The 25,487-nt window shown below is 50.5% G+C and overlaps 1 protein-coding gene across 1 annotated transcript in view; it reads left to right on the top strand.

The window, feature by feature from the left end:
• The first annotated feature begins 483 nt into the window (after positions 1 to 483).
• The window catches only part of NLRC5 (NLR family CARD domain containing 5), a 60,458-nt gene continuing 35,454 nt past the window's right edge, over positions 484 to 25,487 (top strand). Inside the window, exons 1-19 of the mRNA XM_029924243.1 lie at positions 484 to 617; positions 826 to 943; positions 1,761 to 2,303; positions 3,652 to 3,958; positions 4,828 to 4,887; positions 9,039 to 9,107; positions 10,148 to 11,822; positions 12,815 to 12,898; positions 13,045 to 13,128; positions 14,485 to 14,568; positions 14,686 to 14,775; positions 15,489 to 15,548; positions 17,231 to 17,296; positions 17,767 to 17,850; positions 19,639 to 19,722; positions 20,651 to 20,740; positions 23,053 to 23,121; positions 23,901 to 23,969; positions 25,284 to 25,367. Of these exons, the coding sequence (XP_029780103.1) occupies positions 3,664 to 3,958; positions 4,828 to 4,887; positions 9,039 to 9,107; positions 10,148 to 11,822; positions 12,815 to 12,898; positions 13,045 to 13,128; positions 14,485 to 14,568; positions 14,686 to 14,775; positions 15,489 to 15,548; positions 17,231 to 17,296; positions 17,767 to 17,850; positions 19,639 to 19,722; positions 20,651 to 20,740; positions 23,053 to 23,121; positions 23,901 to 23,969; positions 25,284 to 25,367 (3,047 nt within the window). The 5' untranslated portion in view covers positions 484 to 617; positions 826 to 943; positions 1,761 to 2,303; positions 3,652 to 3,663. The remainder of the gene's footprint in view (positions 618 to 825; positions 944 to 1,760; positions 2,304 to 3,651; positions 3,959 to 4,827; positions 4,888 to 9,038; positions 9,108 to 10,147; positions 11,823 to 12,814; positions 12,899 to 13,044; positions 13,129 to 14,484; positions 14,569 to 14,685; positions 14,776 to 15,488; positions 15,549 to 17,230; positions 17,297 to 17,766; positions 17,851 to 19,638; positions 19,723 to 20,650; positions 20,741 to 23,052; positions 23,122 to 23,900; positions 23,970 to 25,283; positions 25,368 to 25,487) is intronic.

The following is a 25,487-nucleotide window of genomic DNA, read 5'->3' as shown; positions in this document are numbered from 1 at the left end:
GAGGGGGGCACCAAGCATCTGAAGCGGGCTCTGTGCTGATAGCAGGGAGCCTAATGCGGGACTCAAACCCATGAACCGTGAGCTCATAACCTGAGCTGAAGTCCCAGGCTTCACCCATGGAGCCACCCAGGGGCCCCTCTAGTTACTTACCTTTGTTATGTGAGAAGGCGCCGTATTTATGTGGATTTACCTAACATCCTGGGGCTTGGTGCTTACACTCCTCACTTATTTCACAGAACCACAGTCAGTGCACACGCTGCTCCTCTGCCTTGCTTCCTTTCTTCATGCACTTTTCAGCCTCCTTTCTTCTTCATTGTGTTCTTGGTGAGGCAGCCGTCAATGCCTCTGGGTTTTCTCATGAAGAGGAAGGTTTTACTCTCGACCACCTAAAAAATACTTCAAATGTAATATGAAAGAAAACTGCAAATCTTACCCTTTTGGGAGTTCTACTGGGACAGGAAGTTGGCATGTGTGGTGAGAATTAGTCTTTTTTCATTCAGATGAATCAGCCGTCCTAAGTCTACTGGATCTGAAGGGTACACTCTGATGCCACAAGCCAGTGTGAGGTGAATGTCCAAGTTGGAGGAGGAAGAGGGGCACCCTCTGGGCCACGTGAGGTAGGAGGGGACCCCAGAGAGGGTAGGGCTGTGCACAGTCCAGGGACGAAAGGAGTTGTGGTTGGGGAAGGACAAGATCTGTGCATGAAGGCAATGGGTCGAACACCTCAGAGGTGTCTCCAGAGGAGGGTCAGGGCTGGAGTCTTCCAAACAGCGCTCCTCTTAGGATCTGGAACACTGAGGAGAGTACCCTGTCTCCTCTCTGTAGGAGCCTGCCCTATAGAAACAACCTGAAAATCCAGTTCGTAGCACAAGACTTGGCCCAGGTACCCATGAGACCATCTCTGCGGACACCCTCGAACATTTAGGATGCACCAGGAGGCCAAGTAGGTGACCTCTACCCTTTGCCCCCTCTCTTACCCTCCCGTCCAGTCCCTCACGCCTCTACTCCTCCCTACCAACTGCTCCCTACCCAGATCACCAAGATTTACCTCCATGGGCTGCTCCTGATACAAGCCTACGCTTAGCTACCATTAAGCTTGAGAGTGAAAGTCATCAGACACAGAAAATCAGGGCCTTGAGACAGCTTCTGATCTACCCATCTTATAGATAGTGTGACTGAGACCCAGATAGAGAATAGACGTGTTCAAGGCTATACTATGAGTATATCAGCTAGGATAGGCCACTAACAAACAACCACCAATGTCCTTGTGGCTTATGACAACACAATGTATTTCCTGGTCCTATTTCTTGTCTATTGTCAATCAACTGAGACATCTGTCCCACATAATCCTCTGCCTGGACCCAGGCTAAAGGAGTAGCCAAGATCTGGAATACTGCTGGTCCCTGTGGTAGAGGAAGAGAGAGAGCATCGAGAATCACACATTGGCTCTTACAACTTCTGCACGGACATGACATGTGTCATTCTTTAGCATATTTCATTGGCCAAAGCAAGTTTTTCAGCTATGCCTGATGTCAAGGGAGCAGGGAAGGGTAATCCTACCAAGGGCCTAGAAAGAGGAGAAAGAGAGTATTTGTGAACAGCCCTAATGCCTGCCACAGAGAATTAGATGCAGAGCTGGGGCAAGAACGCTAGTCTCCAAACTCTGGGGTTGAGGACCTTTCTACTATAATCCTGTCTCCAAAACTATTCGCATAGAAGCCTCAATGACCAATAATAATGTAATGTGCTTTTTCTCCCAGGGATAGTTACCCTTACAGAGCTTGATGCTGTACCCCAAGGGGATCGAGCACTAATGGTAGAAATAAAGGCATTATGTCAGACCGGCAGGAGGACACATTTGAGGATGAAGGACTTCCACAGAAATGATACTGTCCAGCCACACCTCACTTCCACCTGACACCTTGTCTGATTTCTTTATGGACATCATGGACTTTGAACCCTGTAACCCGGAAAAGAAGTTGTGCCCTAGGCCATAACCATATCCTCTTACCAAGATCACGCCAAGTCCAAGGACTTAGCCCTTGTCTGGTGCCATCTAGGACTCCAAGGCCTCAGAAATTTACCTACCTGACGGGCAAGAAATCTCAGTTCTGAGCCTGGCTCTGCCATGGACTTGCAATATGACTCTGGGTACCTCCTTTACCCTTCCTTGGCCTTAGTCTTCCCATCTGTTCAGTGGGGACGGTGATCCCTGCCTAGCCCATGAACGTGAGCATGTTTCATGAATTCTGAAGAGCTCTGTGTCTGAGAGAGGAGCTGTTGCTATCAGTCCAGTTGCCAAGGTATTGCCGGAGGGGGCTGGGGACACTTGCCCAGAGGCCTTTGGTGGGTGGGAGTCAAGAGAACAGCCGCCATCTGAGCCCCAGGACACATAGTCCTGTGCCCCAGCCTTTGGGAATTGCTAAGGCTGCTCCTGGGTGAGGCTCCCTCTCTTCTCAGAAGTGGGGTCTCTATAGTTGGGATTATGAGACACATAAAGTACTCAGAACAGAGGATGTGCTTTCTAAGTGTTTGCTACTGTTGTTAAGGAAATAATTCCAGAAAGTACATCTGAAAACATTACAGCATATTCCACTATATTATGGACCGCCAATTAGTTCACTAATCCCCAATTTTTGGACATTTAGGTTGTTTCCAATGTTTATCTATATAAATAATCTTGTGGTGAACAGCTTTGTAATTAAAAATTTTATGAACACCTGTAATGGTTTCCTAAGGTTAGAGTGCTAGAAATAGAATTGCCTAATCGAAGGGACTGCATATTTTTTAAGCTTTGCTGTGCAAGTGCCCCTCGCCTTATATTGATATTCTTACCAGCAGGTTGTTTGAGGGTGCCAGTTTGGAAAGGGAGAAGTTGCTCAGAGAGAGAGAAAGGTTTGTGTTAGCTAGGATTCTATTTTACTGAGTAGCAAAAAGCCTTAAAAAATAGTGCTTTAAACAGACATGTATTTCCTTGTCATGTAAGAGAAGTTTGGGACAGGTGGAAAGGCTTACCTTCCACCTTCTCTACACTGGCTTCCACCTCATGGTCCAATATGGCTGCCCAAAGTTCGGCCATCACATTGACATTCCAACCAATAGGAAAAAACACAGAAGGATGTACAACACTTCTATCTATATCCCATTGGCCAAAACTTAGTAAGATGGCTAGTCGTAACTGCAAGGGAGACTGGGAAATAGTCTATTCCAGATGACCAGGAAATATTCAGGGGTTCTGGTCATAAGGAAGAAGGGGAGATTTTGGAGGACAACTAGTCGTCTCTGCCATGAGCTTAGCTCAGACAGAGAGCAGCACAAACGGGTCCATGGAAACAAAAAAAATAAAGCATCCTTGGGGACCATCTGCAAGAGATCAGCTGGACCATTTCAGAGCCAGGACACAGGCACAGATAGGGGGATAAGGAAAAGAAGCAGACTGTTCTCTGGGACTAATCCCTGGGCATAGGCACTGAGACTCCATGAGGAAGCCACTTTTCTGCCTATTTACCACCCCCCAGATGTGGGAGGTGGTTCTTGACCACCTGCTTGGCTTCCTTCCGGCTGACTTGTCCTCCAACTCACCTGTCCCCCAGCTCACCTCTCCCCCAACCTGTCTGCTCCCCAGTTCACCTGCCTACTCCCTCCCTGCAGGACCAGCTCCTCATGGACCCTGTTAGCCTCCAGCTGGGCACCAACCACCTGTGGAGCTGGCTTGTGAGCCTGCTCAGCAAAGACCCAGAATGGCTGAATGCCAAGGTGAAGTTCTTCCTCCCCAAGATGGACCTGAGCTCCAGGAACAAGGCCGAGGATGCCACACAGGGTATCATGCTACAACTCAGCAGACTGCACACTCAAGATCAGGCCACTTGGCAGGCGTTCATCCATTGTGTGTGCATGGAACTTGATGTCCCACTGGACCTGGAGGTGCCGCTGCTGAGCACTTGGGGCCACGGAGACGGTAAGGGCAGACCTAAAAGGCGCAAAGCAGCCAGCCAGCCCCCTGTCATGGGGAGCCAGGGAGGCCAGGGGAAGGCTGGGACCCACCTGAGTTACACAAAGATGACATGATCAAGCCAGGAACAGAATTCTATGTGTCTGAGCACTTTCCAGAATAAATTCCCCATTTCCACCATACAGCTGGGGACTTGGAAGAGCCCTTCTTCCACCCTGCCTCACCGCAGTTGCCTACAAAGGCTGGATGCAAGGAGAGAAAGGACCCGTGCCTACTTCCAACCAAGAAATTCCTAATAGCCCACAATGCTCAAGACGTTTCTTTCTTCAGCACGGTCGGGAGCATTCGCAGGGAGAGCCCTCTGACCTCTAGGGATGGGCAAGCGCCTTGAACGCTGTTCAGTTCTGTGGATGTTTCTTGGCACCTTCTACTTACACAGCATCGTGGGGAAACAACACATTGAGGGGCAACAATGTTCCTGAGGAGGAAGTGAGAACTCATAGACCTTACCACAAGGCAGAGCCTAGGATATGCGGGGGGGGGGGGGGGGTTTTCACAGTGCGCATGTGTATGTGCGATCATGCGCGCATGCGCACAAACGCACAGGCGTACCCACACACGTAAGCACATTGTGCGCATGCCGACATGCACACACACAGCTGTCTGTGCACAGACCTGCGCATACATACACATTTCTGCTCGCAACTGCCTTCACCAGTTGGATGTCCCACATATTGTGGAGTGACAACTTTATTTCTCCCCTGCTGGGGACCTTCCCTGAGGGATGAGCCCTGAGCCAGATGCCGGGCCAGAGCTGGTCCTAGGGCATCCCACTGCATCCGCAGACCATGTCGCACCTTCCCCCTCTCTTTCAGGGTGGCCCAGCCAGCTGGGAGCCGGTGAAGAAAGCCAACCTGAATCCCAGCTCCACCATGGTGAGGGCTGGGGTTGTGGAACAGGAGCGGGTGGTGAGCATGCTAAGTCCCCACCTCAAATCCTGGAGGAGGGTGGTGGCGGCTGGGCCCAGCTGCTTCCCTTAAACCAGCCTCCTCCGACCTCCAACACATTTGCCTGTACCCCTGCCCCTCCCCAGGGCTCCTGGTCCCACCACCTCCCTCTCTGCACCTGTTAAAGCTTTGGCCTGTTCTGATAGAAACTGTTACCAGGGGTCTAAGCTGGAGCCTCCTGAGAGAGTCTGAAGTTGACAGCTCTTGGGCACCTGCCAGAATGCTGTCTCCTTTCACTAGAAGCGTGTTCTCACTTCCCTGTCCCCAGGCCTCAGGGCCTCCTATTCCAAAGCCACAGACTCAGGCTCTTCATTCAGGTGCCTTGGGCCAGGCCATTGACTCCTGACCACTGTCCACACTCTGGAAACTCTTACTTTTTGATGGAGCGCGGGGGCGGGGAGGGAGGGGGGTTGTCAGTGATTAAATGGTGACCATCTCAGGATTCCTTCACTCTATTCTCCAAACCTTTATTTATGTTCCTTTTATTTTTTAACCATAGTAAAATACACATAAGACTTCTGTCTTAACCGTTGTGAAGCACACCATCCAGTGGTATTAGGTACACTCCATTGTTGTGCGACGCTCTTCACCGTCTCCAGAACTCTTTCTATCTTGGAAAACTGATACTCTGGCCCCATTAAACACTCACTCCCTGTTCCCCTCGTCCCCCACCCCTGGGAACAACCATTTTATTCTCTGTCTTTATGATTTTGACTACTCTCAGTATCTCTTCTATGTAGAATCGTGGAATCGCTTTGTGACTGGCTCATTTTCCTTAGCTTAATGTTCTCAAGGTTCCTCCTCCTGATGGCAGAATTTCCTTACTTTGAAAGGCTGTTAACATTCCATTGTATGTATATACCTCACTTGGCTTATCCATTCAACACTTGACTTGCTTCCCCAGTTAGGCCATTGTGAGTAATGCTTCTGTGAACATGAGTGAACAAATATTTCTCCAAAATCCTGCTTTCAGTTCTTTTTGAGTATGTATTTGGAATCCAGGGTCATATGGTAACTCTCTTTTTAATATTTTGAGGAACTTCCACACTGTTTCCATGTTGGCAGCACCATTTTGCATGCCCACCAACTACTCAAGGGCTCTAATTTCCCCCACATCCTTGCGGACACTTGTTGTTTCCTGGTTTGTTTGTTTTTTATCTTAGCTGATGGGTGTGAGGTTTGATTTGCATTTCCCTAATGCTTGGTGATGGCGGTGTGTGTCTGCTTTGTAGATCTGTCTCTTCAGGTTCTTTGTCCATGGTTTTAATTATCTTGTTTGTTTTGTTGTTGTTGAGTTTAGGGGGTCTCTATATATTCCGGATACTAATCCCTTTTCAGATATATGTTTTACAGATATCTTTCATTCTGCAGGTTCTCTTTTTATTCCGTGGATAGTGTCTTTTAATGCACAAAATGTTTCTCATTTTCACGGAGCCTGGTTCGTCTGTTTTTTTCTTGTGTTGCCTGTGCCGTGGTACCATATCCGAGAAATCATTGCCAAATCCAATGTCATGAAGCTTTTGTTTTGTGTTTTCTTCTAAGAATTTTATTGCTTGAGGTCTTATATCTAGGTACTTGATCCGTTTTGAGTTAATTTTTGTATATGATGTTAGGTAAGGGTCCAACTTTGTTCTTTTGCATGTGGATGTCTAGTTTCCCCAAGCACCATTTGTTGAAAAGATAGTCCTTTCCCCATTAAGTGGATGTGGCACGCTTGTCAAAAATTATTTGACCATAAAAGTGAAGGTTTATTTCTGGACTCTCTATTCTTTTTTTTTTAATGAATATGATTTATTGTCAGATTGGCTTACATACACCACCCAGTGTTCCTCCCAACAAGTGCCCTCCTCATTGCCCATCACCCATTTTCCCTCTCCGTCCCCCCCTTCACCCTTAGTTTGTTCTCTGTATTTAATAATCTCTTGTGGTTTGGACTCTGTATTGTATTCCATTGATCTTTATGTCTCTCTTTATGCCAATGCCGCACTTTTTTGATTGCTGTAGTTTGATTATAACTTTTAAAATCAGGAAATGTGAGTCTTCCAACATGATTCTTCTTTTTTCAGGGGTATTTTGGTTGTTTGGGGTCCCTTGAGATTCCCTGTGAATTTTAGGATAGGTCTTCCTATTTCTGCAGAAAAGATCATTGGGATTTGATGGGAATTGCACAGAATTTATAGATCATTTGGGTTAAGGTTGCCACCTTAACAATATTAAGTCTTCCAATGAGCCTGGGATGTATTTCCATTTATTTATGCCTTCTTTAATTTCTTTTGACAAAGTTTTCCATTGTACAAGTTTTCCACCTGTTGGTTACTTTTTAACCATTTTATTCTTTTGATGCTAATGCAAGTAGAATCCTTTTCTCAGTTTCCATTTTAGGTTGTTTATTTTGTGTAGAAATGCAACTCATTTTTGTGTGATGACTTTGCATCTTGCTACTTTGCTGAATTCATTTATTCTAAAAAACTTTTTTGTGGGGTTTTTAATGTTTTATACATATAAGATCCTATCACCCATAAACAGATTTTACTTCTTCCTTTCCAATTTAGATGCCTTTTATTTCTGTAGAAGTATGGGCTTTTTACTTATAGCTGTGCTTGGCCTTAACATCAACAGGCTTTAACAGAACAGCGATCCCATAACCCCAGCTCCCAGCGGATCAAAACTATTTGTCCTGGTCCCTGTCCCTTCTGGCCCAAATCATTGAACTGAAATAATTAGCACATGGCTATGACCAGGCCTGATTCACATTTAGCCAGTGAGTCCCTTATTAATAGAGAACTTGGGGTGCCAGCGTGGCTCAGTCGATTATGTGTCTGACTCTTGATTTCAACTCAGGTCATGATCTCACGGTCGTGAGTTCAAGCCCCGCATCAGGCTCTGCATTGATGGTGTGGAGCTTGCTTGGGATTCTGTCTCTCCCTCTCTCTCTGCTCCTTCCTCGCTCATGGGCACATGCTCTCTCTTTCTCAAAATAAATAAACATTTTTTTTAAATAGAGGACTTATTGGAATATTTTAAAAACTCTCAAATAGGTCCCAGTTCCTTCTTGGGATCCCTGAGTCTCCTGCAAGCCAACACCTAAAAAAGTCAACCCCTGGGGCAGGTGGGGTGCCTGGGTGGCTCAGTCATTGAGTATCCAATGCTTTCTTTTTTTTTTTAGTGTCCCACTCTTGATTTCAGTTCAGATCGTGATACCAGGGTCGTGGGATTGAGCCCCTGTACACTGAGTATGGAGCCTGATTAAGATTTTTTCTCTCTCTCTGCTCCTTCCCCACATGGATGCATGCTCGCTCGCTCGCTCGCTCTCTCTCTCTCTCTCTCTCTCTCTCTAGAATATAAAGAAACAAAACATTTTAAAATAAATAAATAATTAAAAAATTATAAAAGTTAACACTTGGCAACACAAGGCACCTGCCCAGGGGCTGCTGTGATTGGTCACTAATGCCTGACGGTAGGAATATCCCACTTTCCTTCTTCAGATTCTTCCCTAAGTCCTCTTTCCCTTCTTCCTTCCCTCTGTGCTCTCTCCTCTTCCTTCTTGTTTACTTTCCTCCTTTCCCAACCCCTTTAGATAGGCATTAAAGTGACTCTTGACAATCCATAAGCAGACATGAACCTGTGAAATCATTAAGGGAAGTGAAAAAACATGGAAGATGTAAAATGAGAGTGATAAAATACACGGGCACAAGAGGAGGGCACAGGCCTGGCCAAGCCCATTGGAAACTCCACTTTTCTAACCAGCAGTGGCCTCAGCATACCTGGATCTTCCCCCAAGCCATGCAGGGATTGGGGCTGAGTGTTCCCGAGGTTGCTGGCTGTGGGCCCAGCTCCCTGCATCCTGGACAGGGAGATCCCAAGCCCAGAGCCTCCAGACTTCTCACATAGGCCTGGGACCCACTTCTACAAACAAAAGCTGGTGTTGATGCAGCCTTTGCCCATCGCTCAGTCCCTGGATGTGGAGACACTTGTCTGCCTGCTGCCTGTTTGTGGACTAGAGCTCCCCAAAGGTGCTTGGTGCCCTCCCAGCCCAGGCTCCCAAACTTCACCCCTTACTCTTCTTTCATTCTTTCCAGGGCTCAAGCGGCCTCATCAGAGCTGTGGGTCCTCACCCCGCCCAAAGCAGTGTAAGAAGCAGCAAGTAGGTGAGTGCCAAGGGGAGGAGGGACCCAGACATAAGGATTGGATTGCCTTGGGGCCAGGACACATCCTGGACTCTGTGCCCTGCTGACAAGCCTCCAAGGGCCCAGTGACTCTTGTCTTCCAAGCTTCCAGGAGATATAGACTGGAGGTCTTAGAGGGCTGGGTCTGGCAAGGATGACCCCCACCCCACCCAGGAGGCCCCAGGGCCTTCTCCAGAGATGGTACAGCTGAAGAAGCTTGAAGCACCCCATCAGATTGCAGCTTCATCATCTGGGCTCTTACAGGGACACCCCCACATTTCCTCAGGATTGAGGGAGCCTCAAGGAGGTGACCAGCATGACCTCAGACCTGGGCCCTCATTGGCCAGTTTAGAGATGGGCAGGATACCAGGGAGACCCCACCACCCCACCACCACCACCACAAGGCCTGGGGATTGCTGAGGACCAGCCAGAACTTCTCTCTTTTCTCTGTCAGTTGTCCAGAAGGGTCCCTGTTCTCAGCCAGTTGTCCCCAGTATCCCCTGACAGTGTCTCCATCCTTCCCCTGGGCCACCCAAGCTCTCCCAGTGATCCAGCAATAAAAAGTTAATATTGGGCGCAGTGTGGGCCCAGCTCCAGTTCTGGTGGGTCAGTGCTTGGGCCTACAGGTTGTTAGCGCTCACCCCTGGGCATTGCAGAACCGAAATATTAGGGAGAGGAACAGGCTACTCAGATACACAGTCTCTTCCAAGAAGATGTTGCAAGGGGAGTGCTCCACTTTCCCTTCCCATCTCATTGAAAACTTCACACTCATACAAACAGAGCCACGATCCAGGCTTCCCCGGTAGGACTTCCCTATTTAAATGGCCCAAAGAACCTGTGTTTCTGTCAAACCAGTTCCTTCTAGGAATTTGGCTGTGGCACAACAGCCCCCGTGGGCTCTTGCCAGCCCCCCACACCCATACATACACAGCTGAGGCCACAGGCTCCCAACTGCCAGTACTGGGTGAGGGCATTGCAGGTGGGAGGCCTCCTGCCCTCATGCTTCTCCCTGCCCCTTACAGAGCTGGCCAGGAGCTACCTGCAGCTGCTGAGAACTTCTACCCAGCAGCGCTATGGCAACAGGATGCCCGGGCCAGGGCAACCCCTCGCCCTCCAACAGGCCTACATCCCCCCGATCCTGCAGTGGAGCCGGGCCACAGCACCCTTCAACACTCAGGAGGGGGCCATCCTGGGGAACTCCACGGCAGAAGACTATAGTGATGCGAGCCTCCGGGATCTCTTCAACACCAAGGCTGACAAGGGCCCGAAGGTGACGGTGCTCCTGGGGAAGGCGGGCATGGGCAAGACCACACTGGCCCACCGGCTCTGCCAGAAGTGGGCAGACGGCCAGCTGGACCGCTTCCAGGCCCTGTTCCTTTTTGAATTCCGCCAGCTCAACCTGATCACAAGGTTCCTGACACTGCCCCAGCTCCTTTTTGATCTGTACCTGAGCCCCGAGTCAGGCACTGACTCCGTCTTTAACTACCTGGAGCAGAATGCTAATGGAATCCTGCTGATCTTTGATGGGCTGGACCAGGCCCTCCACCTCCACTCTACCAAGGACACTGAAGATCCTGAGGCCCCAAGTCCAGCCCTTGCCCTCTTCTCCGGACTCTGCAAAGGGACCCTCCTGCCTGGCTGCTGGGTGTTGACTACCTCCCGTCCGGGGAAGCTGCCCGACTGTCTGCCCACAGAGGCGGTCATGGTCCACATGTGGGGCTTTGACAGGCCGCGGGTGGAGGAGTACGCGGGCCGCTTCTTCAGTGACCAGCTGTGGCAGGAGGCGGCCCTGGCGGAGCTGAGGGACAACAGACATCTGCAGAGCATGTGCGCAGTGCCCGCGGTGTGCCAAGTCACCTGCCTCTGCCTCTACCATCTACTCCCAAGCAGTTCTCCAAGCCAAGCTGCGGCCCTTCTGTCCACCGTGACTCAGAACTATGTGCAGATGGTGTCTATCCTCGGCCCCCGGGCGCCCCTGTTTCCTGAGTCCCTACTGGGCCTCAGTGAGGTGGCCCTGAGGGGATTGGAGACTGGGAAGGTTATCTTCTCTGTAGGAGACATCCCTCCACCCATGATGGCCTTTGGGGCTGCCGTCGGCTTGTTGACCTCCTTCTGCATCTGCACAGGCCCTGGGCACCAGGACACAGGCTATGCCTTCACCCACCTCAGCCTGCAGGAGTTTTTTGCTGCCTTGCACCTGATGGCCAGCCCCGAGGTGGACAAAAACACACTTGCCAACTATGTCACCCTCAGTTCGCGCTGGGTGCTGAGGACCAAAGCAAGACTGGGCCTCTTAGACCACCTCCCCACCTTCCTGGCAGGGCTGGCATCCCACGCCTGCTGTCCCTTCCTCTGCCAAGTGGCACAGAGGGATGAGGTGTGGGTGGGTGCCAGGCAGGCTAAGGTGATGCAGGCCTTGAGGAAGTTGGCCACCCGCAGGCTCACAGGACCGAAGGTGGTGGCACTCTGTCACTGTGTGAGTGAGACCCAGGAGCCTGAGCTGGCCAGCCTCATGGCCCAAAGCCTCCCCTGTCACCTGTCCTTCCACAATTTCCCCCTAACCTACGCTGACCTCGCTGCCTTGAACAACATCCTGGGACACAGGAACAGCCCCATCCAACTGGGTTTTGAAGGCTGCCCCCTGGAGCCCCACTGCTCTGAGGCCTTGGTGGGCTGCAAGCAGGTAGAGGATCTCAGGTGAGCTGTTCTTACGGAGGGAGGCTGGGTAAGAATCTCAAACATCACAACAGATAGTCTGAAGTCCCGCTTAGCATGAGACCCAGTGGGGAAGCTCCATGCCTCGCCAAGACCTTAAGGTCCAATTGGCGCTCCTGTTTTTGTGGGTACCAGGCTTTTAGTCTCCCTCTCCATCTCAGCCATGAGCTGGAACCTCTGAGTCCGCAAGTGGTTTGACTTCTGGCAGGCCACTGAACCTCTCAGCCTGAGTTTCTTCCTCCCTAAAATGAATGTGTAATAATATGGATTGCATGTGGGTGGTTGTGAGAGTGGGTAAGAATACAAGGAAGACCGTCCTTAGCCAGTGCCTGGTGCATGGTGAAGGCTCAGTATGTATAGTGGTAGCTATAGAAAAGGTGAGGCTCATAACAGAGAACCCCCGCCCAATACAGTGGGTTAAATAACGTTGAATTTTGTTTCACTGTCATGGGAGCCTTAGAGGTAAGTGGTCCAGGCCAGTGAGATGGCTCAGCTCTGTGTGGTCGTGTAGGGAACCAGATCCCTCCCACCTTCACTCCATTATCTCCTTGGACATCTGAATCTGCATGGTCAAAGCTGGGTCATGGGCTTAGGGGAAGGGAAGGGGAGCATGCATTTGATGCACCCAGTGTGTTAAAGTCCACACACATGGAGATAGGGCACATTCCTTCCACTCACATTCCAGTGGTGACAACAGAGTCATATGGCCACTCTGAGCTGCAAGGGAGGCTGGAAATGCCATCTCTGACTGTGAAACCATGTTCCCAGTTAGAGCTTTGTCAGCAGAGAATGGGTTTCAATGGACAGTTAGCAGTCTCTGCTGTAATATGTATTTGTTACTACTACAAAGAACAACTACTGTTACTACTATTAATGTAGCTGTATTCAGGTCCATCAGTCAGAGAAGGAGTGGGTGATGGCCTCTAAGCCCTGCTCAGCATTGATCTCTGCCACCTTACCTCTTCCTGTGGCAGCTTTAAAAGCAGGAAGTGTGGGGATGCCTTTGCAGAAGCCCTCTCCAGGAGCCTGCCGACAATGGGGAGACTGAAGAAGCTGGGGTGAGCCAGAGCTTGGGTCCAAGAGGAATCTTCAGCCAGAGATACCTGGAATGCTCCCCTCTCCCTTCAACCCTGCACAAAGCAGTTTCCTGGCTTAACCCCTTTCCCATCTCTGTTCCTTCCCACCATCTTTGCTTACTCTGTAGGTTAGCAGGAAGTAAGATCACTTCCCAAGGCATCAGCCGTCTGGTGGAGGCTTTGCTCCTCTGTCCACAGCTGGAAGAGGTCAGGTGAGTGATCTCCAGGAAGACTTGTTGGCTAAGGGGACAAGTCACTTCCCAGGTCCCTGTGCACCCCCTGGAGCCTGTTATGAATCCTGCATATTCTATCAGGATCTGGCCGGTTGTTTTTCAATGGGACCCAGAGAGGGGAGGCATAGATCCAAGAACTGGGTGGGGCTAGATCCAAAGACCCTAGAACACTGCTTCCCTCATCTAATATTTTGTTCCATCTTTCAGGAGCTTGAGTTTCGAGGCCCCTTCCCCTCTTTCCGTGACCCTGAGAAAAAGGATAGCAGTGTATAGGCAGGTGTTAGGGACTGTGGATACATGTAAGTACGTGAAACACACACATACCTTCACACTTGTGCACATGTGTTCACACTTGCACCCTACTGCTCCCCTCACATGCACATTCATAGATATGCACACATGCATTCACACTTAGATCCACATACACACTTAGATGCAAGTACACACTAACAAAGCACATGCACACGAATATACCCCTGCCCTGTGTTTGTGATGAGTAGCCTAAGAGGGGTGGGGCCAGGAAACCTGAGCAGCTCACTGGCAGAACCATCACTAGCTTATATGGCACCTTTATGAGATTTAGAAAAGGCATCCTTTCGTCCAGAGAGATGCAGCCTGGCACTAGGTTGTACTGCTTGTTGAGTGGGGTGTAGGACCTCAGCTCCTATTCCCCACAGCTGGGTGCCTTTATATGGGATCACCAGGTTATAGAAAAGATAAAGGTCACTCAGTAATCAGGAAAAAAAGGTGTTAACAAGTTCACATTTCCAAACCTTTGCACTGACCAGAACGATCATATACAAAGCTATCCTCACACTTTTTCTGTCCTTCCAGCTAGGAACTCAGGCAAGGCTGGGTTGTGGTCCCCATTTGACAGACGGGGAATGTGAGGCTGGAAAGAATGTGCTTGGGCTAGGGGTCAAGGTCAGAGCTGGGGCTGGAAGCAGCATCTCCTTTATCCAGTCTTGACTCTGCTCATCACCTAGGAGCCAAGAGGCCCTGATAAACTCCAGCCTCAGGCACAACCCAGACATAGCCCTGAGAGCAGGGTGCTGGGTGTTTTTATTTCACGTCATGAGGACTTCACAGCCCATTACTTGGATCTCTTGGGCCTAGGCAGGAGTTCCCCTTTGGGGCTGAATAGGGACAGAAGTGAGGCTGGCAGAGGGCCTTTCCTCTTAGCTGGGCTTACTGGATACCATAGAGCAGGCCACCAACACATTGTGGTTCTATGGCTTGTGTCTCCTGCTTAAGGGCAGCCCTATCACCTGCCAACTGGGAGTCCCAAGTCCCCCAGCTCCATGGCTAAGGGACTGGGCCTTGGTCTCCCTGCAGCTTTCAGGACAATCAGCTCAAGGATTTGGTGTTGCTGAAAATTGTGGAAGTTCTTCTTGGTTTGCCACGGCTCCAGAAGCTTGAGTAAGCAGTCTCTCTACCACCTCTTCCTGAGTCACCCTCCTCCCCTGGAGAGCAAAGGAAGTTGGGAGCCCATGGGATATAGGATTCATTCCTGACATCCTTGCCACAATCTTGCAGCCTGAGCCGCAACAGTGTCTCCATGTCAACCTTACTCAGCTTGACAAAGGTAGCAGTCACAAGCCCTACTGTCAGGATGCTGCAGGTCAGGTGAGCAGAAGAAGTGGAATTTGGGCCTTCAGGGTCTTGAGAAAAGGGGAGGGGAAGGTAGTGGGTGGGAGAAGGAGCACCTAGTCTGCAAGACCTACATGTGTGAGCACCTGAATCTGTTTTATTCACGTCGGTATCTCCAGAGCCTAGCTCAGACGTGGCACCTGGTACTCCATATATAGTGAATGAGTAGGATGGATGGATGGACAGATGGACGGTTGGTTGAATGAGTAGAATAATAGATGGATAGATGAATGGAATGACGGATGGTTGAAGGAACGGATCGACAAATTAGGAAGCACAGGCCAACCCCAAAGAGTAATTAGCTGCGTGTTGCTCTCCATGGTGCTGAACTAGGGTTCCCTGTTTGGATTACGGAGTATAATTAAGTGCCATGCAAACCTAAAATACCGTAACTCCCATAAAAACTCTTTGCATTCTTAATTTTTAAAAGTCTTCTCTGGAAAAAAAAATAGGTCATCTCTGTAAAAATTGTTTTCCTGACTTTTAGAAACACTCTTTAAGGATTCATTGAGCAATAACATAGTCACAATTTTAAATGTCTGACTTGGGGCACTTTTGCCAGTTGTTTCTCTGTTAATTACAAAATCAACTTTTTCTAGATGTTTGGGACAACAAGGGGTGTGCAGGCAGGGGGTGACATCCTGGTTTCCAGCCCACGGGTTTCATGGCTCGGTGTCTGACTCTTGCAGGGAGGCGGACCTCATCTTCCTTCTTTCCCCACCCATAGAGACAGCTGCAGAGCTTCAAGGGTAAGAACCTAGGACGGGGGTGGGTCTGGGCTCATTCTTAAGAGCAGTCTGGGCTCAAGCAGTTGCAGGGAAAGGTGGTCTAGAGAGCCCTTTCATGAAGAGCTGGAATGTGGGGCTTCTTCTTGCTATGGCTGCCCTGAGAAATGACTTACTTCTCAGAGTTGGCAAAGAACTTTAACTTCCTCTAGCACCTCTGGACTATGTCTGGCCTCTGTGGTGAGAGAGCGTGTCCAGAAGACTCAAAGCAAGGCAGGCCCTTAGGGAAGGCATGAATATACTGTTAGGTTGGCATTGGTATGTGGGGAAAGCTCTGGAAAACTTTTCCATCTAAAAAACGGGGAACCTGGGTAGCTCAGTCAGTTGAGTGTCTGACTCTTGATTTCTGCTCAGGTCATGATCCCAGGGTCATGTGATCAAGCCCCATGTCAGGCCCCACACAGGGCATGGAGCCTGCTTGAGAGTCTCTCTCTCCTTCTCCCTCTTCCTTTGCCCCTCCCTAATGCTTTTGTGTGCTCTCTCTCTCAAAATAAACAAACAAACAAACAAATAAATAGAATAATTTTTAAAAAGAGAAGACAACCATGATTCTTCCTTTTCAGAGTTACTCTGAGGATTAAATGAATTAATGCATTTAATGTACTTAAAATACTACTGACATCCAGGTGACATTCAGATGCTGGCTCCTCCGGCTGTGCATGGATTCCAGCTTGGCTAGTCCTGCAGGGGTGAAAAAAGGGAAGTTGCCTTTCCATGAAGGACTGTTACCACTGGGCTTCCTCACATCCCTGCCTGGCTCAGACTCACCAACAGATGATGTTGTGTGTGCTTGGGCAAGTCCTTTCGCTGCTCCGAGTTTCAGTTCCCTCGCCCATGCAATGATCCGGTAGGACCAATGTCTTTTTCTCCCCCAACTGTGTAGCTGTGATGCCCAGTATTGTAGCCACTGCCACATGTGGCTATTCAAGTGTAAATTAATTCAAATGAAGTAAAGTGAACCCTTCAACTTATCAGTCACATTAGCTGCATTTCAGGTACTCAATGACCATGGGAGGCTAGTGTCTTCCACAGTGGATGGCACAGATATAAAACATTCTCATCATTGTGTGAAGTTCTTTTGGACAGTGCCAATCTAGAGGTCTGTGAAAACCTGGCTAATAATGTTCCAGCTTCTCTGCAGCCCCGAGCCCTCCCCTGGCCCAGTGAGAGAGAGAGAGAGAGCCTGGGTGTACCCTGGTCCCCACAACCTGGACCCACACACAGTCCATGCTCCCAGCCTTCTGAACCACAGGTAGCGCATATACAAATGGAAAGCTTCAACATAGAAATAGAAGCTTCTTTTTACTAAGCTTCAATTTTGTGCCTATGCTGGCACTCTGTGTTAGATATTGTCCCATTTTGGAAAAGAGACAATGGAACCTCGGATAGACGAAGTGACTCGCCCAAGGTCACACAGCTCTATAAAAGGCAGAGCCAGAATTTGAGTAAAGCCTATTTGACCTCAGAACTTTTGCTCTTGTTGCTCTGCTGAATAGCACCTTCAGCACCTTCAAGCAACTGTCTTTATTACTCAGTCACTTTGGGTCGTGCTACAGGGTCTTCAGCCCCTAGAACCCAAACAAGAGATTTGGCTCATCAGGCCCTGGACTCTTAAACCAAGGCCAATGTTGGATTTGTCTTTGCAGGGCATCAGACCTACAGGGAAATGCCAGCCAGAGGAAAGAGGCTCAGAGAAGAAACCTATCACTCAGGTACTTCTGTGGGCTCCGTTGCCTTAAGGGGAGGGATATGATATGAGAGAAGGTGCCTTCCCAGGAGAGGGGTAGCCATGGCAAGGAGGATAAAGGGTAAAGGTGTGGAGCAGAGAAAGCACATGAATAAGCCATTCTGGCTTGAACAAGAAGCATCTGTTATAACAACAGTAATAATTACTATAGTTTAATGAGCCCTTGCTTGGCTCTGTGGTATTTTATATCCATTACCTCATTGTAATTCATTTGAAAACCCTGCAAAGTACACTTAATTGTTCCCATTTTATAGAGGAAGAGACTGAGGTTAAGTACCTTGTCCAAGATTTCCCAGCTACTACGAAGCAGGGCCAGGATGAGACACCAGGTCTGTCTGCCTCTGGCCTCCCTTGGCTTCCACACCTGGCAGTGGTCCGTGGAGCTGGAGGAGGCAGCTTCTTGCTCTGAGTCCCTTTGCCTCCACCTGACCCCAGGCTTCAGCAGTGTCAACTTGGAGCCCATGACGTGCAGGAACTCATAGCCCAGCTCCAGGGAGGCCCCCACCTGGACGAAGTGGAGTGAGTACCATCGGAAGTTCCGGGGTGGGAGAAGGGTGGCGGGCAGGGCAGGGCCTCTACTGTGGGAGCATGGTGTGAGGAAGGGCATGTTGTCTCATGAAGACTTTGGGGGACGCAGATATCATAACAGCTACTGCTGGTTAGCATTTGCCCTGGGCCAGGCTTTTTTACAAGCATCCTCTTATTTTATGTCCCCATCTCTGTGATGTAAGTGCTGTTTACTATGCTCATTTTGTAGAAGAAGAAGTTGAGCCATATAGAGGTAAGTTTGCTCAAGGTCACACAGCTAGGAAGAGTCCAGGCCAGGGTTCAAGCTCAGACAGCGACTCTCACCAGTCTTGTCCCTGTAACCAGTGTCACTGAGACCTGCAGAGCAGAAGCCTCATCACATCTGTCTTCCAGACCACAGCCCTCAGGTCTCCTTACCCTGTCTTCCTCCCAGAGTAGAGTGAGACCACCTTCTCTTTTGGGGCTGGAGAAATTACGTTCATGTCCCCCTCTTTTGAGGGTAGGGCTTGGGGGTTGGTAGAGGTCCTGTCATGTCACCCAGAGATGACCCCAGTCAGGACCATCCCAGGAAATCAGATGGGCACAAGGGTGGAGTGATGGAGTGCCATAATGTGTTTTGAGGTGAGTGGCCCTACCCCAGGGAGACAGACAGGTGAGGGCCTTGGTGACCAAAGCTTGAGCCTTAACTTTGTCCCATGGGGAGAACCAGGACAGGATTAGAAGGTATTTTTACCAAACTCACAGGCTTCTACCCACCTGGCCCTTACCAAGCCTGCCCCTCTCCCAGTGCTCTCACCTGCAGTATGACCCCATCACTCACCTGCTTGCACAGACCAGGCGCCTCTCAGCTCCCTTCCCCTCCCCCCATAGCCAGTCCATGCCAAGTCCACCTACCCCTTACATAGCTCTAAAACCACCCTCTTCTCATCCACCTCCCCAGTCTGAACTATTCCCATTCCTCACCTGGATAATGGCATCAGCCTCCTCACCAGGTTCCCTGCTTCCACGCTGGCCACCCCCACCTGGTAGAGAGTGAACCGCATTTCACTGCTACCTGCCCCCTTCACTCTTCCCCACTGCTCAGGGTAAAGCCCAAATGCTAAAATCCTGTGTGACCCAGAATGCTGCCTCCAACCCCCCAACCATCTGACCCTGCCCTGCCACTGAAATCATCAATCCTGACACCGTGTCCCCCTTTTAGGCCCTCCTGTGGGCTATGCCACAGGGCCTTTGAATGAGTTGTGCCCAGCACCGGGAGCACCTTTCCCCATCTCTCTCCCACCCCTTACCTATTGAGCTCCTAGTTTTTTCAAGTAAGTAGTTCAAACATCAAGGAAACCCTCCCTGATCCCCAACCAGATCTGATGCCTGTATGACCATGGAGTTTATCACAAGAAGCAATTATGTAGATTGAAGTGTAAAGAAACAGCTGAGGGTGAGGCTCTGAAATCAGGCTGCCTGGGTTCAAATCCCAGGTCCACCTTCCAGGGGGTATTTTAAGCACTCTCTACCTTGAGTTTCTGCTCAGTAAGATGAGGTTAATAATGGTGCCTGCTTCACAGGGTTGTTATGAGGATTAAATACCCAATAATCGTAGAAGCAGCTGGGGTGGGTGCAGGAAATGGAGCCTACACAGCCTTGTAGCACCCATTACTATTAAGGGTCACTCACCAGAGTGATGGTCTGGCGGAAGGCAAGGAGGGACAGCGAGCGTGCAGAGGCCGCGAGGGGTCCCCTCCCCGCCCGGGCAGCACAGAGCATCAGGCCCCTCTGTCTCAGCCTCTCAGGGAACCAGCTGTACGACGAAGGCTGTCGACTGATGGCAGAGGCCACAGCCCAGCTGCACATCGCCAGGAGTCTGGAGTGAGCTGCCCACCTCACTGCTGGGTGGCAGGGAGGGTCCCGGAGAGCCCGCTCTGGTCCCTGCCACCCGCGTCTGTGTGCCCACAGTCACCGGAAATGGCTGTGCTCCACTGACCACGCCTGCTTTCTCCCCAATACCAGCAGACCTGGAGCGGTTTGACCTTGACTTACCTTTGTCTCTGGCATGAGCCCCTGTCTGAGCTCCAGTTCTTAAAATCCCTTGCACGTGTAGACCGTGTTCCTTGCATGTCAGTGGCTTGCATTCCACTTTGTGCTTACAACAGCCCTGGGGTGGGGTGGGGTGGATGGGTGCTGGGGTACTGCCGTGGGGAGAGGTGTGCTAGGGTGGGGGTATGTGCTGAGGGACAGGGGTGGGGTGTGGGGCGGTGGGGTGGAAAGAACGAGCAGCAGGCTGTTGGGTGTCCTGCAGCGTTCCCTGGTATGGCGTAGGGTGGTGTGTGGGTGGGATGTGTTGGGGTCTTAGCCTCAGGTGTGGGTTGGGCGAGGGAGGGTTGAGATTGAGAAATAGTAGTTTAGGGCCTTGACTTTGGATTTCAATCCTGGCTCCGTCACTTAGTAGCTTTAACATAGTTTAATGTCTCTTGGCCTCACCTTCTCCATTTGTAAAATGGGATTAAAATGGTGGTTATTTCACAGACCAGGAAACGGGCTCAGAGAGGTGAAAACAGTGAGTCAGTTCTCAATGCTCAAGCCGTAGAACCTTATTCTCTGAGCAGGGCAGGGGGCTCAGGCGTCTCTTGGCTCATCCACATGCACCAGAATCCTTTGAGACACCCTGGCTAAAAACCCACGGCATCCCAAGGGTGACAGCCAGCAAGCCTACCCTGCCAGGAGGAGGGGACCAGAACTATCTAGGGCTGAGGACTTCAGCTGCCTGCTGACTGCCACATGTCGCTCCTCTCCACAGCCTCAGTGACAACGGGCTGACTGTGGACGGGGCGCACCAGGTGCTGAGCGCAGCGAGTACGTGCCGGACCCTAGCGGAGCTACACATCAGGTAGGAGCCCCCAGTGGGCCACTGTTACCCACTCCCACCTCCGGCTGGAGCTCTGCGGCTCTCCCATCATCCTCTCTGAATCCTTAGAATTCTTTCTGGTCCCAGGCCTTTGGGGCCTGTAGAATGTGCCCCTGGTGCCCCGCCCAAGCCCTCTTTTCCCAGCTCCTCTGGGTGTTGGCTACTCACAGCTTATCCCTTCTTCGGGAAACTATCCCGGGCTGATAGGAGCCAGCGATGTCTGGGGGTTGCCCTGCCAATTCCCCCAACCAGGAAGTGGCCAGTGACAGAGGCAGAGAGATCAGTCTCCAGCCCCCTGGCCTCAGGGGGGCAAACTTTTGGTTCCATTGATGCCTCCAGAGCTCCCTGTGGGACCAGGCTGAGGACCCGCTCTGTTCTGCTTCCCATCCCTTCCCAGTTTCCCCTGAGAGCAGGCCCACGCTCACAAGTGATCAAGTGACACTTGACCCTCTGCCCCATTCATAGGCTCAGGCTCTGCTTCTAGGGAACCTGACCCAAGACAGGGCCCAGCCTTCTTTGTGTAAGTCTCAGTATTTGGTCTGGGGGGCTGGGGACAGATGCTAATTCATGTCAGCACAATCCCCACCCAGAAAGGCTCTTAACTGAGGAGCTTGGTCCCTCCTTTGAAAGGGAGGAAGATACCGATTAACCCAAAAGAGAGATTAAGGGACCTTAGTTCACTATATATAATGATCCAATAAGGGATCCTTAGCTTGTTCCAAGTGATGCTCCACTCATTTCTAGGAATTTATAGTGGAGAAATCATCCTGCTGTACAAACACACGTAGATGCAGGGATGTTCACCTCAGTATTTTATAATAGGAAAAAATGAACACACTTTAAATGTGTAACCATTGACGATGAGGTAATTAAATTAAGTTACCTTCAGAGAGAAAACCTCAATGCAAAATACTGATAAAGGTACAATTATAGCATGGAGGGCTGATTGTGGTATATTAAATAAACATAAAAATTTTAATTCATCACTTTTACAATGAAACTTTTCAGACGCACTCAAAAGGCAGGAAGAATGGTGTCATGAGCACCCCAGCTCCCAGCAATAATTATCATTTTGTCACCCTTGTTTCACCTGTGCCTTGAAAAACTGGCTTTCAAAAGAGAATCTGTAATTGAATCCCATTTTTTAAGAAAATGGAAAAAAAAAGGCACATTAATTGCATTTAAAAACAGTGGGGGTGCAGCGCCTGGGTGACTTAGTTGGTTAAGCGTCTGACTCTTGGTTTCAGCTCAGGTCAGGATCTCACAGTTTGGGGTTCGAGCCCCGTGTCAGGCTCTGCGCTGACAGTGTGGAGCCTGCTTGGGATTCTCTCTCTCTCTGTCTCTCTCTCTCTCTCTCTCTGTCTCTCTCTCTCTCTCTCTGCCCCTCCCCCACGTGCTCTCTCTATCAAAATAAATAAATAAACAAAAAAATTCAAAAACATAATAAGACAATAAAACACTTGAAGAGCCCACTCCCAAATGTTATCAGCGGTCATTGGTAGGTGGAAGAGAGGGTGGGTAGTTCCTTTATTTTCTTCCTACTTTACTATAGTTTGTAAGTTCTCCACGAGGAAGAAGTATGACCTCTGTAATGAGAAATGTGTGTTGAACTTGCCGCTTACACGGGGGAGGTTAGGGGATGTCCTGCTGTAAGTTACAGCCTCTGGTGGGCTGTCGGTGCCTGGCCCAGACCTGGCAGTAACCGTGCTGGGCTGGGATGGGTGCCCTCGGCTGAGCAGGCTCTGAGCGTATGGCGGAGGGAGGAGGGTTTCAGCCTGAGGCCCGAACCAGAGATGGCAGAGCTGAGGTTTTCGCTGAAGGACTTGGCAGGAAATGAGGGTTAATCAGTTTGTGGGATCTCGGTGTAGAAAGACTTCAGGGGCCCAGAAGCTCAGAAAGTCACAGCAACTGGCTGCAGCTAGAGGCAGCGGATGACACCTTCTAGGTCCCTCCCGGCAAGGTTAGAAAATGACACAAGGGGGGGCGCCCGGGTGGCTCAGTTGGTTAAGCATCTGACTTCGGCTCAGGTCAGGATCTCACAGCTCATGAGTTCGAGCCCCACATCGGGCTCTGTCCTGACGGCTCAGAGCCTGGAGCCTCCTTCCAATTCTGTTTCTCCCTCTCTCTCTCCCTCTCTCTCTCCCTCTCTCTCTCTCTCTCTCTCTCTCTCTCTCTGCCCTTCTCCCACTTGCAATCTCTCTCTCAAAAATAAATAAAACATAAAAACAAAGAAAATAAAATGACACAAGGACCTCCTGTAAACCTCTTGTCTCCTTCCTCTCTCCTCTCTGCAGCCTGCTGCACAAAACTGTGGTCCTCACGTTTGCCCCGGAGCAGGAGGAACAGGAAGTGATCCAGGAGAGGTAGGCCCCAGCATCACCGTGGCCCCATCCTTAGCCATGGCCAGATCCTCCCTGAGCCCCTCAGCTGGACAGTGTCTCTCAGCTGCTAGAGAACCTTGCCCGATTCACGAAGGATTAAGAAGCCAACAGGCTCAGCAAGGGATGCAGCCCTGAGAGGGAGTGTCCAAGGACAGACTGCCTCTGCTTTTCCCTGTGACGCAGAATGGCTTACTGGGGTGGGGAGGGAGAAGCCAGAGCGCAGAGCACCGAGGCTGCGGTCCTTCTGCCTAAACCCAAGGACTGCGGGTTACTTGGTCTGTAGCTCTGATTTTGGTCAGAACTTCTGGCTCCCTCTGCAACGAGGACCCTTTAGAGGAAGTTTCCTGCCTACAAAATGCCTTCCTGGATTGTCCCATCCGACACTTGGGAGAGACTCAGCTTTTGGCCCCTCAGTGTCTACCTACAATGTCTTATGTAGGGTCTGAGCTCTAGGCTCACATCTCTGAAGGCACTGATGATGACGTTGAGTTAATGATATGAGCAGCCAAGGTTAGCTGAGCACTTACTTTGATGTGCAGCAGGCAGGAAACTAAAGCAGCTCCCATGCATTGTCCCAGCGAGAGGCTACGTGATTTGTCCCACATCATGCAGCCAGGAAGCCAAGAAGCCCAGGAGGATCCAAGGTCTGGCTGTCTCCTGGCCTTGTGTAGAGACTGGAAGATGGGAGGGAAGGCTGAGGGTGGATCTGGAGATAGTGGCTGAGGAGTTTGCTCAGCCTGGCCTTGCTGTGTGTCCTGCAGGGCTGCACTCGGTGACAGCCTCATGCACCAGAGCACCTGTGAACTGTCCCCGCGCTCCACAAGGATCAGGTATGGTGCTAGCCGACAGCCCTGGCTGTGGTTCCTAGTTCGTCCCTTCCTCCACTCAAAGCCTGTCCCCAGGCCTCTGGCCTCAGGTGCTCCCTGGAGGACGTAACCTGTTGTGTCCAGGACCTGTGGCCTGGCTTCCCTGCCTCCCACCACCCCTGCCCAGCCACACTCCCACTCTGGGGCTCACGAGGCAGCCCCTGAGTTACCTTCCCTGCCTGGGAGCCCCCACTCCTCTTAGCTCCCCTGACCTCCAGCAGCTGATGAGTTGTGGGGACTCTGGATGGAGAGAATGGGGACATGTGGCCCTTTTTTCTCTCATCCTGGAACTTAGCAGCCCCCACAGGTTCCTGTCAATATTCTTCTGGCCTTCTCTCATATTCTGGGTCCATCTGAATCTCCCTGTCTATTTCTATTGCTTCTCATTTCTCTTATATTTCCTGTTTCTGTGCCTTTGCTGCCCTGTCATTGTCTGTTTGTCCTCCCTTGGCACTGTGTGTGCACCTGCATATGTGTGTGCATGCATATGTATGTGTGTGCATGTGCGTGTGTGTTTGCACATGCACAAGCATGCGCGCACATGTGTGCATATGTGTGCACATGCATGTGTGCATATGCGTGTGTGCCTGTGTGCACATGTGTGCATATGCATGTGTACATGTGTGTGCGTGTTTGTGCATGCAAACGTGTGTGCATGTGTGTGCATATCTGTGCATGCATGTGCATCTGTGTGTGCATGTGTGTGCTGCACATGTGTGCCGCACATGTGTGTGCATGCGTGTGTGCATGTGTGTGCATGTGTATGCACGTGTGTGCATGTGTGTGCTACACGTGTGCGTGCGTGCATGTGTGTGCATGCATATGTGTGTGCATGCATATGTATCTGTGCATGTGTAGATGTGTGTGCTACATATGCATTTGTGCATGTGTGTGTCCATGTGTGTGCCTACATATGCATGTGCGCACACATGTGCATATGCCTGCATATGCATGTATGCATGTGTGTGCATATGCCTGCATGTGTGTGGATGTGTAGGTGCATGTGCACATGTGTCTCTGCATCTGTCTCCCCTGTCTCTCATCTTAGCGTCTCTCCACCTTAGTCTCCTTGCCTCCCTGTGCCTCTGACTCTCTCTGGCTCTTTACTGCCTGTGTGGCATGTCTGCTGTGTGTGGTGTGCATAGGTACCCCGTCTGGGTCCCAGATGTGTCCTGGTCCCTCTCCTGCAAGCCTCTCTGCCTATGTGTGGGGGGTGGTGGCCACTTTCACCTCTGTTCAGAGCAGCAGACACGGCAGGGCTGTGCTTCCCCTCTGCAGGCTGACACACTGTGGCTGGCAAGCCAAGCACCTAGCACAGCTCTGCGAGGCGCTGGGAGGAAGCTGCTGCCTCAGTCACCTTGAGTGAGTGCTTGCTGTGGGACAGTGGGTGGGTGGGACCCATCAGGCAGTGGGTGTTAGCGTGCTGGGTTTTGTTTTGATTTTTTAAGATTCAGATCAGCAGTCTTTCCTTTCTGCAATCCG

The sequence above is a fragment of the Suricata suricatta genome, chromosome 16, assembly GCF_006229205.1.
Source record: "Suricata suricatta isolate VVHF042 chromosome 16, meerkat_22Aug2017_6uvM2_HiC, whole genome shotgun sequence".
In the NCBI taxonomy this organism is placed as follows: Eukaryota; Metazoa; Chordata; class Mammalia; order Carnivora; family Herpestidae; genus Suricata; species Suricata suricatta.
This window is presented reverse-complemented; position numbering and strand designations above follow the sequence as displayed.